This window comes from Mastomys coucha, unplaced genomic scaffold (assembly GCF_008632895.1).
Source record: "Mastomys coucha isolate ucsf_1 unplaced genomic scaffold, UCSF_Mcou_1 pScaffold22, whole genome shotgun sequence".
NCBI classification, from domain to species: domain Eukaryota; kingdom Metazoa; phylum Chordata; class Mammalia; order Rodentia; family Muridae; genus Mastomys; species Mastomys coucha.
The window spans coordinates 217,134,305-217,146,839 of record NW_022196905.1 but is presented as its reverse complement, the minus strand read 5'-3'; the positions used below and the strand labels follow the sequence as shown (position 1 = coordinate 217,146,839).

The 12,535-nt window shown below is 43.0% G+C and overlaps 1 protein-coding gene across 6 annotated transcripts in view; it reads right to left on the bottom strand.

Moving 5' to 3' along the window:
• Slc10a7 (solute carrier family 10 member 7) overlaps nucleotides 1-12,535 on the bottom strand; it is a 233,262-nt gene that overhangs the window by 107,155 nt on the left and 113,572 nt on the right. Inside the window, exon 6 of one of the 6 annotated variants that reach the window (XM_031340384.1) lies at nucleotides 4,881-4,976. The exons of the other annotated variants lie outside the window; for them this stretch is intronic. Within the exon in view, the coding sequence (XP_031196244.1) occupies nucleotides 4,920-4,976 (57 nt within the window). The 3' untranslated portion in view covers nucleotides 4,881-4,919. Of the gene's footprint in view, nucleotides 1-4,880; nucleotides 4,977-12,535 lie in introns of those variants that run through there. 6 annotated transcript variants of the gene reach the window in all.

The window sequence follows — 12,535 nt, the reverse complement described above, 5'->3', positions numbered from 1 at the left end:
CAAAACTGCATAGCCATGAGACGTCAACCAAGAATACTGTAAATGACAAAAATAACCTAAAACCCTATCTCAGTAAAACACACACACACACACACACATACACACACACACACACACACACACACACACTCTCAAACTCACTCACAAATCCTTTTGAATTCCACTTCAGACTCCTGCTCTTCATAGTCAGGACTTTAGCCAAGTTTGGGAAAAATCTAGAAAGTTCTGATTTGATATTTGTCATACCACAGCTCACAATTACCACTACTAGAATCCTTTCTAATCAATTATTCGTTAAGATGTCCAGCATTTCTTTGGAGTCCCATACCTCGACATCGGAATGGTTTAAGAGATGACAAATGTGTGTGTACTTTTCAGAACAAAAGGGGGACTTTAAGCAAGTTTTAAAACTAAAGGGAGAACAAGGGTTAGCTTGGAGAAATCGGCCCTTTTAGTCAAAGCGGAGCTTCCAGCGAGCTGCAGGCAGTACACAGCGTGAGAGGATGGGGGTCCAGACAGCGCCCAAGTGGTGACAGCTGAGAAGGAGTTTGAAAGCTTAGAGGTACAAATGCTCTGTCAGTGGTGCTGTGACAGTGTCCCTTAATCAGAGCTGCTAAAAATCTACAAAGCTGCTGGTGAGCACGCAGGTGAAATTAATCCACCCGAGTCTTTAACGCTGAAATGCAAGTTACTCTTTTTTACAAAGACTCTGTGTCTGAGTGAAGAAAACAAAGGACAGTTCTGTCCAGCCTCAAATTCGACAAGAGCAGGGCTATAAATGAACACAACAAGATGTACCCACTTCTTCTCCCACCCTTTCTGAAGAAAACCATGATATTAAATTGGTTGTATATACTATTATATTTTGAAGTGTATATTCAATGTATGTTGTGGGTGAAAGTTCTACAAATGCTGAGTTTGCCCAATGTTCTACTCTTCACACTCCATAGGAAGCAAGTTGCAGCCAGTGAGAAAGAACCCCCAGCAGTGCCCAGTCACATACAGAAGGCAAGACCTCAGGACAACCAGAGCAGCAGGTCTCTGTGCTGGCGAGTCTCAAAGGTCTTCCTTTGCCTCAGAATACTTGCAACACCCTGCAGGGCTACCACTTACTAGCCAGCCTCCTAGAAGACTCACCAAAATGAGAGAGCCAGCCACTGTGAACAGTACTGTGTCTCACAAATCCTGTCTATCGGCAACACAGACGCCCGGGTTTAAATCATGCTTACCACTCAGTGCTGCCTGTAAACCATGCAAGTCAGCTCACATCTCTGCACTTTGGTTTCCTGGGTATCACAGGAAAGAGTTTTACCTTTCAGCGTTAGCGTTTGTGTATGCTACATACACAATTACACAGCACATAATGTCGTCAACATTCAGAAATGATGTTTGGCATCATTATTATGGGTCTCTTTGGACAGACACTTGAAAGAACAGTTTCACTTTTAAATGTTTGTAATCAAGGTAAACATGGAGGATAAAGAGAACAAGACTATCTTCAATGTCTACTTTTACACATGTGTGTGTGCCACATGTGTATACATGTTCATATGTGTAGGGCGGGTGAGTGTGTGTGTACACGCGGAGGCCCGAGGTTAACACGGGATGTCTTCCTCGCTTGAGGTGGGGTATTGTGATGAACCTAGAGCCCACTGATTCTGCTCATCAGCCCCTTGGAATGCTGCAGCTGCCTCCCAGCTGAGAGGGTTATGGTGGGCTCCTGGCTGCTGGGCCTGCCTTTCCGATGCAGCTCTGGAGTCCAGTCCACACAGCTGTGTGGAAGGCAACTCTTTAGCCACTGAGGCATCCATCTCCCCAAGCTTCACTGTATATGTCTTTCCTGGCAATTCTGACAGGTCAATTCTCTGGTCAGAATGCTGTCTCCATGAACGTCCAACTTGAGGTTCATACGTCAAAAGGGGGCTTACTCCTTAGGCTTGAGGACTGAAGAGCCTAAAATAAGGAATGTGAGCAGCATTATCTTTGATGTTCCGGGGAGTGGTTTATGCTGCAGAATAACTTAGGAGTCCTAATATGAACATATCTCACAGTAATCAATCAGATTTGGTTTTCACTTTCAAGTCTTTATGAAACAGTCAATGACAATGCTGAGCATATGGATGGGACTGCTGGTGTGGTCAGGCAGTAGCACCAATGGGTTCCACAGGCTACATCAGGAGCATCGAGTCTGAACCGGAAACTACATGGAAACACGGGCTAACCCACTCAATTTAACTGAGGTAAAGGCCCTAAAAGTAATTTGCAAAACATTTTTCTTCATATGTTTAATAAAATATGTGTCAGAATAAACAAAAATCACAGAAGCCGAAAGAAAAAAAATCAATTAAAATAAAGTCACAGGGCATGGCGGAGAATTATTTCTGGCAGTTATTTGATATAATGTGGTTAGCATTTCTCCTCAGTCAAATTAACACAATTTGCTACTGTAGACTTACAGTCACAACTGGCATGTTCCCAAGAGGCTTGCTCTAAGAATCAGAGTAACGAAGCCCTTTAAAGCTTAGAGCAGCTTGGCCATTCTCTTCTAGATCCAGAAAAGAGGAAATCACACCTCAGAAAAAAACAATACACTAACTCTGCCATGATTCACATCTGGCCACGATTCCCTCCTCAATTTCTCTTAAGAGACAGACCGTGTGTACTAACTGATATGTGGCCTTTCTTACTGACCTTCCCAATCCTATCGCCATATTGATGGCTGAAAACAAAGAGCAGACTGGTGTCAGCTCCTGTTTCTAGAGGGAGCCAGTCGCCTGAGCTGCTCCCTCGGGCACTGGAGGTCAGTTCAGAACTGTCTGTGTTTTCTCTTCAAGGCCAGGCAGGCACAGCAAAAGGACCCAGGACTGACAGAGGCAGTCTCAGAATCCCGCTGGTTCACTCTTATCTTCCTTCACAAAACTCAGGGTACATCTATAAGAAAACTTGCTTTTATGAAAACAAGTATTTATTTTGCATTACTCTTCCTATTCGTCATGCTTCATGCTCTTTCCTGTTCCCTGCTGTGCTTGGCATACTAGTGACCCCCACAGGCTCTGGAGTTTGAAACTTGGTTCCCTGGTGTTTTTGGAGATGAGCATTAAAAGTGGGTCTTCAGAGTTCCAGACCACCTCTGTTTTTGGAACCACTTCGTACTTCTTGCTCTGACAAGATGTGAAGAAGCCATGTGGCAAGCTCCTACCAGTCTGGAATGCCCTACACCCACTGCTCCTTTCCTACAATTACCCTCTAGTCTTCTCTTCTTTCAGGTAGTGCGTGCGTGCGTGCGTGCGTGCGTGCGTGCGTGCGCGTGAATTACTATTACCTACCAAGGAAGAAGGGGGAGGAATGAAGTCAGTAATCATAGCATGGCCAGAGAGAGATGACCTAGCAATCAACGTCAGAAGTTAATTTGGCCACTTTCCTGATAACTTGAGAAGTAATCTGTGTGCTTTGCAAGAAGAGAAAGTCAAAATAACCACATTAGTGAATGGTATGCCTAACAGTGCCTTAATAAAAGCCCCTCAGATCTAGGTTCTGAAAGAAACTCAGACGCCCTGAACCTAATGCTTTCCTCAGCGCATTCGTATTCACCTCCTCTAGAACTAAGGTTTCAAGGGCGGACACAGCTCATGCACTGAATGAATTTCTCAGATTCCTCGTTATTATCTTACAATGCAGCAGGAATGTGACATGATGCAAATAAGGAGTCACAGGACAGAATAAAGGCACCTAAATACACTTCTTCCAGTCACAGGCGAACTCAGAGAGGTGCACATCCTTAGTTACCTTCTCTGTTGCTGTGCCAAGACACCGGAGGAGAACAACCCAAGGAAGGAGGGTTTATTTGGGCTCACAGTTTGAGGATGCAGTCCATTATGGTGGTAGGAGCTTGAGAAGTCATTTGGCCACATTGCCTAAAGGGGAGACTGAGAGAGAGAGAGAGAGAGAGAGAGAGGGAGGGAGAGAGAGGGGGGGTGGGAGGGGGGGAAGAAAAGGAAAGAGACAGAGAGACGGAAAGAGAGGTGGGGAGAGGGAATGGAGATGCTGGCGCTCAGCTCTCAGCTTACTTCCACATTCTTATTCAGTCTAGCCATCCACATTCAGGCTAAGTCTGCCTACCTCAATTAACCAAATCTACAAACTTCTCCATGGTTGTGGCTAGAGATTGGTATCCCAGGTAACTATCTAACCCGCTATATGAAACACATGTTAACTAACCATCACACTCATTAAAATTCTGTTCTTACATTTATTTTTCTCTGTGTGAGTGTTTGCCTGTGGAGATGGGAGGGCACAATGTACTTTCTGGAACTGGAGTTACAGATGTTGTGAGCAGTCGTGCGTATGCTGGGAACTGAACCTGGGCCTTCTACAGGTGCCACCGAGCCTTTTCTCTAGGCCCTGCTACCACACTCCTGAATTTCATTTTACTTACTTGTATCACAGAAGTGTTGGATTTGATCTGACAGGGTACCTCTGGCAAATGCTTAGGAAGCCAAAGCCAGGAACCATCTGAGTGTTCTGAATGGAGAGCCAATAATGGAAGGGGCCACAGGAACAGACCGACATTAGCTTCCAGGGCTGCGTAGAAGAGGATGGAACCAAGGGATTCATCCTAGAGAGAGCTTCATGAGGAAATAAGTGGAACTGTGAGCTGTGCGTGTTATATATAAAAGTAGCTAAGCCTGCAGTCACCGGTTCTCACTGCAGTGTTCTAAGGAGGAATACTGAGCTAGTAGGAAACCGAGCCATGTTATTGGTTTGCAGAAGGGAGGGTGATATATCAGTCCTGGGTTCCCGAAGACAAAAACTGCTGCTCACCAATCTAGCTCACATTTCCATTACAATTCATAGCAGAAGCAAAAATTAAACTTACGAAGTAGCAACGAAATAATTTTATTGTTGGGCCATACCACATATCACCACAACATGAGGTATTGAAGGGTTGCAGTATTAGGAACGGTGAGAGAGAATGCCTTTAATGGGAAGAGAACAAGACGGGAGTCAGTATTTGGGGGGATAAAAGGATCCAGGCTAAGATCGAATATCAATACAAAGGAGTATGCAACTTTTGTTTTGGGCATATAAAGTATAAAGATGTTTTTGTATGCCAAAAGAAAGGAAACTAGGAATCAAGAATTTATCAGGGACACTCCCCACTTAACCAGAGAGGTTAGCACATTCTCTTTGTCTCTTTGCCTCTGTCTCATTAGCCCTTCTTTTCTCTCTTTGTTTACAAACCCAAGAGCAAATAATTACAAATATTCTGGTCTTTAACAAAAACATAATTCACAAATATTCTGGTCTTTAACAAAAGCATAATTCACAAATATTCTGGTCTTTAACAAAAACATATTTTACAACATAGCATTGCCCTGCTGCTGAATCCAGGTACACTGTGATGCACACAGATAAGCATCCCATCTCTCCACTCCGGCTGAGCGTGGGGACCAGGTGCCTAAGGACAGCCGAGGCTGGAGAGAGTCATGGACACCCTGACTCACTTGGTAGAGCTACATCTAAGTTGAAGAGAGCACAGACAAAGCAGTGCTGTTCTAGCTGGTTTCATTTTGCATGGGTTGTATGACAGATTTGATTTCCAGCCTACCGATTTCTTAGAGATGTGAATAAAATGAGGTTTAGTCAACTACAGAGAATACAGAGTAAAGCTGAGAAAAATACCATCAAAAAGGCCTGAGTCACCACACCAAGCAGCTGTGGCTGACTGGTATTGGGAGCTGTGAAGGGAGCACAGAGTTCACCGTATTCTACTGCATCTGTCTGGCCTTGGCAACTGAAAGCCCAACGGGAAGGCCGATGATAGAAGATCAGATAATCTGCAAAGCAGATAATCTGCGACTCACAATGGAGCATTAGGACAGTCCATTCGACCACCTGAGCCCTCATAATATGCCCTTTCCAGCCTACATCAGAGCTTCTGAGGCTACTGACCCAAGCCCAGAGGCAGAGCAGAGGCTCACAATTAAAAAGGCTTTGACCCAGTTTTGACCTCAGTGTCCGCTTCCTGTGGAGACTGTGTGAACTGGCCTAGCAGAATTGCAGAGTTTAGGAATAGAGCCCAAATTACTTCCATTTTACAGTCACACTCACCAAACCATCAAGGCCCTATGTGTTGGGATATAAGCTGTCCAATAGCCCAAAAGAGTCTGTAACCATTAGTGTTTATAGAAATTACTTATCCCTTACTTTTACCAAAAGTGAATCTTTAATGCAACATAGTAGCACCTTCCAAGATTGTTTATTGAAGCAGATACATCAGGAGCCTTGGAGAGATCATTGTCACAAACATATCCTTGGGAGATTAGAGGCCAATAGAACTTAGTTCTGTAGCTGTTGCAGATGTTACAATTAAATGTGTTTAGTACTATGATAAGTAGCTTAAAATGAATTTAGGAATATATAAGCATAAACATAGACATTGATACATCTAATAACAATGAAAAATGAAGTCATGAATTTGAAAGAGAATTATGAGGGGCATATGGGGGTGGAGAGAGGAAAGGGAAGGAGGAATGTTCTAATTATATTATGATCTCAAAAATTTAAAAAGAAAGAAATATTCTCTTCTTTCATTGCCTATAAGGTTGAATAAACTGAGAAGCTCAGAGAAGTGAGGAGTTAAGATCCCCGAAGACAAAAATTCCAAACTGGAGAGACATTTAACAGAAACATGTTGTAATTCAAAGTCAGAGCTAGTTGTGGAGTCCTTTGCTCTACCCTACAACATCCATTTCTGTATCTCTTACTCTTTCTTTCCAAAGGGCATACCAATAGAAGTCTCCTCTTCTCCTGACTGCTTCTCAGCACTGTACCAACCGAGCTTCAGGTCAAATATATGATTCCTATCTGAGGGATATGAAGTTCTCGAAAGCTTCAAAGTGGCTGGGCTCTTGACAGATTATCCAGCTCTAAGTTCACTCAGTGATTCATGCTACACAAATAGCTGCTTGCCAAACAGCTGTCAGTGTCTAAATCCTGGGGGAGGGAAGAGACCAGGAGAGACCAAGCAAAACACAGCTAACTTCCTATTTCTTAAAAAGCATTCTGAGCAAAATTTGATATGCACTGGGAAGGAAGCCACCTAAAAAGGACTAGCTTCAGACAGAAGTACAGTGTTAACGTACAACTGAGCAAATAAAATTCACTTGAATCCAGCATTTATTAGCTCTCATTCCTCTGAGCCAACCTACAAAGCTATCAAGGAGGAAACCAAAATTGACAACTACAGTAAAAACCTAAGGGGAAAATGCCTTTTCCTTGGAGTCCATGTGACTCTTCCACAGAGGCATGCATGCTGCCAGAGTTAACTATGCATTCAGTAATCGAGCGACATTGTGCCAGTAGACTTGTGACATATACTTACAAGAAGATGATTACAAAAATTCTGGTTAAACTGGGAACTTTGTCTCATAAAAGCTACTTACCATCAATGCACAAAACATTATCTTTAGGTAATGTATTTTGCTTTTTTTTCAAACTGCCAATATTTAGTTTTTAGTTTAAAAAATAATCCCATTCATCACGTGTTATTTAGCTTCAGCTCCATAGTTCGGAGTACCTGCTTATACACAGGGCACCAAATTTGCTGATGCAGAAGGAGGCCAAGGAGATCATCGACATTACGGTGCAGAATGTAGGTAACATGCTTTGAAACAAATTCATCTGATTCCTATATGCAATTTTATCAGTACACACAAATATATAAACCTCTGTATATTATCATTATGATTATTATTATATTGTAGAGTTTTCTTATACTTTTCTTTTTAAACTTTATTTAACACTTTAATGAAGAAATATTTTCTTACAGAAGCATAAAAGTAGAAATTATTTATTTTAATTTCTATAATCTCAGAGAATAGATAGGGTACACAGGTATAGACTTAATAAATTTAAACGGTTCCGAAATCTCCTGAGTAAAGGAATCCTGCCCACCATTTCGTCAAAATCTTCAATCTGTCAGCTGCTTATCTGTAATGAGAAGTCTGCCACACAGACAGAACCTGGTTCTTCTATAGGAACTAAACGTCATACATTCTGGTGGTCCAAGATTAGCTCCAGGACTTAGCAAGGGGCCAGTGCAAGTGACAGTCCTTCCTTAGCTTCTGAGTTAATCTGCCTCTGGCTGCCATCCCTGGAAAACTTCCATTCCTGGAACGATGTCAACTGAGCAACAAGCACCCGAAAGTTAGGGCAGAAACACATTGGCCTAAGTTAATTATGAGAGCTATGTGGTCATCTGTGTAACGGAACCACCACAGCACCCCCAGAAACCTACTCGACCACGGCAGTGGCAGGAGGAAGCTCAAGGTTAATCGCTCATTTCCGCCCTCAATCTGTCTCAATTACTGTTAAGGGATGCTGCAATTAGTCACTCCCTCCCTCTCTGGGGAAAGGCAGAGATTACAGATAACTCATCCCAAATAGACTCCTCAGTTTGAGCCCTTCTACCCGCCAAAGAAAGATCCTCACTGGAGACAAGCAAGATTTGCTATCACACACTCTGCAATCCATCAATGCCACTCTTTGGTCAGACAAAGAGGAGTCATCCATCTTTAGGGAAGCAAGGTCTTCTTTTCTCTTCCCCTAAAGGAGCAAATTCTGTTTCTACCAAGCACTTGCCCCAAGACAGCCTTAGGCAATTGTTCTGAAACACCACCCTTGGATGGCCCACTCTGGAGGCTAGCCCCTAGGGTGTGCCCGCTGCTCTCAGTCACCTAGAGACCCTGCGACACTCTCTACTCCCTACTTGTTAATAAGAGTGTTAGCTTCAATTCTAACCTCTGCAAAAGCAAACACTTCAATATCTCTTTAAGAAGCACTCTGGGTCAACAGTTTACCCTCAAATAATGATTTTTAAATTCAGAAGAAAAAATAAAATGTTTCCCATCTTTGGGGAAGGCATATGGTTTCTAAATTCATTTAGAATTTACTTCTAAATGAATTTCTAAATTCATGGGATACTAAAGAATTCTAATCCAAAGGCTTGGTTATGTTTTACCTTTACAAAAGCAGAAGTGTGGGTGGATGGGTGGGGGAACACCCTCATAGAAGCAGAGGGAGGAGGGATGAAGTAAGGGGTCTGAAGGGGGGGACACTCAGAAATGGTATAACATTTGAAATGTAAATAAAGGAAATATCCAATAAAAAAATAGAATCTTATTTTTAAAAAGTTAGACAAAAACATGGATTATACAGAATTATATAGAGAGCAGTAGGGAGAGAAAAGGAAGAAAACAATTGTAAAGTCCTTTACTGCGGTGCAATTCCAGCAGCAATATAAAAGAGGCCCTTAGGAGCATATAAATTACCTTCCCAGGTATGTTTTTAGAAGCTGTTGACTCTCCTGGGGAGGGGCTCAATTTGCTCCAGGTCTGGGTGTGGTGATAAGTCCCACCCTTATCTGTGCCATTCCTGAATTTGCAGGATGTTAACATCATGGGGCAATTACTGGTTCTAGGTCAGCTTCACTCAATAGCTTCCAGGTTTCCAGGGACTGGATGGGACAGATGGTAGGGGACCTGGGGCCATTTCCCTGTCTGTACCCTCAGTGAGTATAGGGAGCTGGCATGCATTAACACTCAGTGAACTGACAGAAGTAGTCACAGAATGGAGATCATCAAATAGTGATCATGTGTCTTAAAAACGGACTTCAAATGGTACTGCTCAAGGTCACAGTGAATGACCAGAAGAATTTTAGATATTAACATGTTATACTAAAAACTGAAAGGCTGGATTATCTTAGAATTTAAAATGAGAGCATTTAATAGAAATGTATGTATAATGTATAACCTTTACCTAGAAGGGGGCATGGAAAACCTCTGTAACAAGCCAAAAATGTGGAGTAGCCAGTTCCAGGAACTTGGCAAACTCAAGAGCCTCAGGGCTCTGGTTCCTGAAACCTGCCCCTCCAGACTGATCCACAATGAGGGTGGAACTAGGAATGAAGGTCTACTGGTTTACGAGCCTCTCCACCCCGGCTCGACTGGTAGATGAAGATTACATTCCTAGAATGAATATGTTCCCCTCCCTAACTGAATACCTTGGGTTGGGTCCCTCTGAAATTTTCCACTGTTTTATGTTATGTTTCCTTGGTAACCCTCTCCCCGCCCCCATCTTGCGTTTTTTCCCTTTAAATACCCCTTACTCCTTGTGCTCATGGCCGAACTCCTCTGGCCAGCATGGTCATGAGATCAACCCCGGTACTGGCCTATCCCAAATAAACCTCATGTGATTGCAGCAAGTTCGGTCTCTCATGAGTTATTGGGTGGTCATGTCACCCCAAGATGGATCTCCCCAAGTAAGGATCTCCCCAGTTCTGGGGGTCTTTCAAAACCAAAACTAAAACCAAAAAAAAACCCAAACAAACAAAAACCTTGCAGCTCCTTTAATAAGGAACTAGGAAATAGATGCTGTTGATGTCCTGAGAAGTCCTTAGTAGGGAGATATTCTTAATAATATAACAATGCCTCCTTCTATGAAAATTCCAGAACTCAAGACACTGAAAATATTCTAAAATCCATTTGAAATCAAATCATTTTAAAATTTCACATAAAAATTAATTATATATTGGGTTTTCTCATTAGAAGGTATGTAGTTTTGAACACTGTGAAATTCCCAAACTCCATCTAGACCCACAAAAGCTTCTCCATCACGGGCCCCAAATGTCTGTACACATTACACATAGTTAGATCCATCCTGTGGGCTGCAGCACTTAATAGGGAGCACACCTGCTTTTTCGTGGTACTTCCGCACCCATACACATTCTTACAGTATCTTCTTTGTGAAGACCTTCAGAACTGCACCTGTCACAGCCTGCAGTCACTGCTGTCGTCACAGTGACCACTTTTAAGTTTTGCTTTCAGTCGTCAATTCAGAAGACTGATGAAAGCAAAGAGACATGAGCAAGTCATTCAAGGTGATTCTAGGAGACTGGGTGGCTTTTTAGTAACAAGAAACAGCCCGTGTCCTAAGGATCCGGAGCCACAGAGTCCTCTGCAGATTCTCCAAATTTACTTCACTGTCTCAATCGCCACTGGATAGGTTCCATTACTCTCCTGTTCTAAATCTGGGCAATGGGAAGCTCAGAAGGGATCAACAACTGGCTACTATGGCTACTGAGACATGAGCTCACACTGGTGTTGCATGCTTTATAATAATAACAGCCATGAAGGCAGCTACGAGGTTATGGCACTCAAGGAACACTCACTGGATGGAATCCATGTTCTAAGCAGCATGTCTATTCTCTTGATTCTAACAGTAGATGGGTGTGGCAGCACATGCTGAATTCTAACAGTAGATGGGTGTGACAGCACATGCTGAAAGCTGAGTTAGGGTTGGTGGCTGGGCTACCAAATGAGATCCCATTCAAAGAGAAAGGAAGTCCTTCAGTCACTGGGGTAAGCTCTGAGGTTTTTACAGCTTAGCCCCACTTCCTGCCTCTTCAGCCCACTTCCTGTGTGTGGTCAGTCAGCTTCCTGCTCCTGGTACCACACTTCCCTGGACTGTTGCTTGCCTTGCCTGTCATTTGGACTTTATCCCTCTAGACACCTTTGGTCATAAGCCAAACCAAAACCTTTCTTGCCTACACAACTTTTCTTGGGATATTTTATCACAGCAACAGAGAAGTACCTACTACATCTTATCCTGGATCTTTTTATATCAACTCAACATGGGACAGAAGTCATTTGGAAGACAGAACCGCAACTGAGAAAATGTCCATACAAGATTAGCCTGTGAGCAAGCAAGTGCTGCATTTTCTAGATTGATGTCTGATGTGGGAAGACCATGCTCACCGGGGGCTGCTGGTCCTGGGATTAAAAAAGCAGGTTGAGCTTGACACAGGGAATAAGCCATAAGCAGTATTCCTCTAGAGCTTCTGTTTCAGTTTTACCTCCAGGTTCCTGGACTGAGTTCCTGCTCTTCTGACTTTCCTGGATGATGGGCTACAAGTTGTTAATCCTTTTCCAGCAAAGTTGATGTTGTGATATTTTATCACAGCAACAGAGACCCTAAGACATCTATAGTAGCCTACTTATACAGTATCAAACAGAAGAAGAGATAACAGTACAAGTTTGGGGCTGGAAAGATGACTCAGTGGGTAAGAGCACCGATTGCTCTTCCGAAGGTCATGAGTTCAAATCCCAGCAACCACATGATGGCTCACAACCACCTGTAATGAGATCTGACACCCTCTTCTGGTGCATCTGAAGACAGCTACAGTGTACTTATAATAAATAAATAATAAATAAATCTTTTTTTAAGATTTATTTTATTTATTTTATGTGTATGAGTATATTGTAGCTGTACAGATGGCCATGAGCCATCATGTGTATGGCTGCTGGGAATTGGACTCAGGACCTCTGCTGGCCCACTCACTCCAGCCCTGCTCGCTCCAGAGTAATTCACTGTACCTGTCTTCAGACACACCAGAATAGGGCGTCCGATCTCATTATGGGTGGTTGTGAGCCACCATGTGGTTGCTGGGATACGAACTCAGGACCTTCGGAAGAGC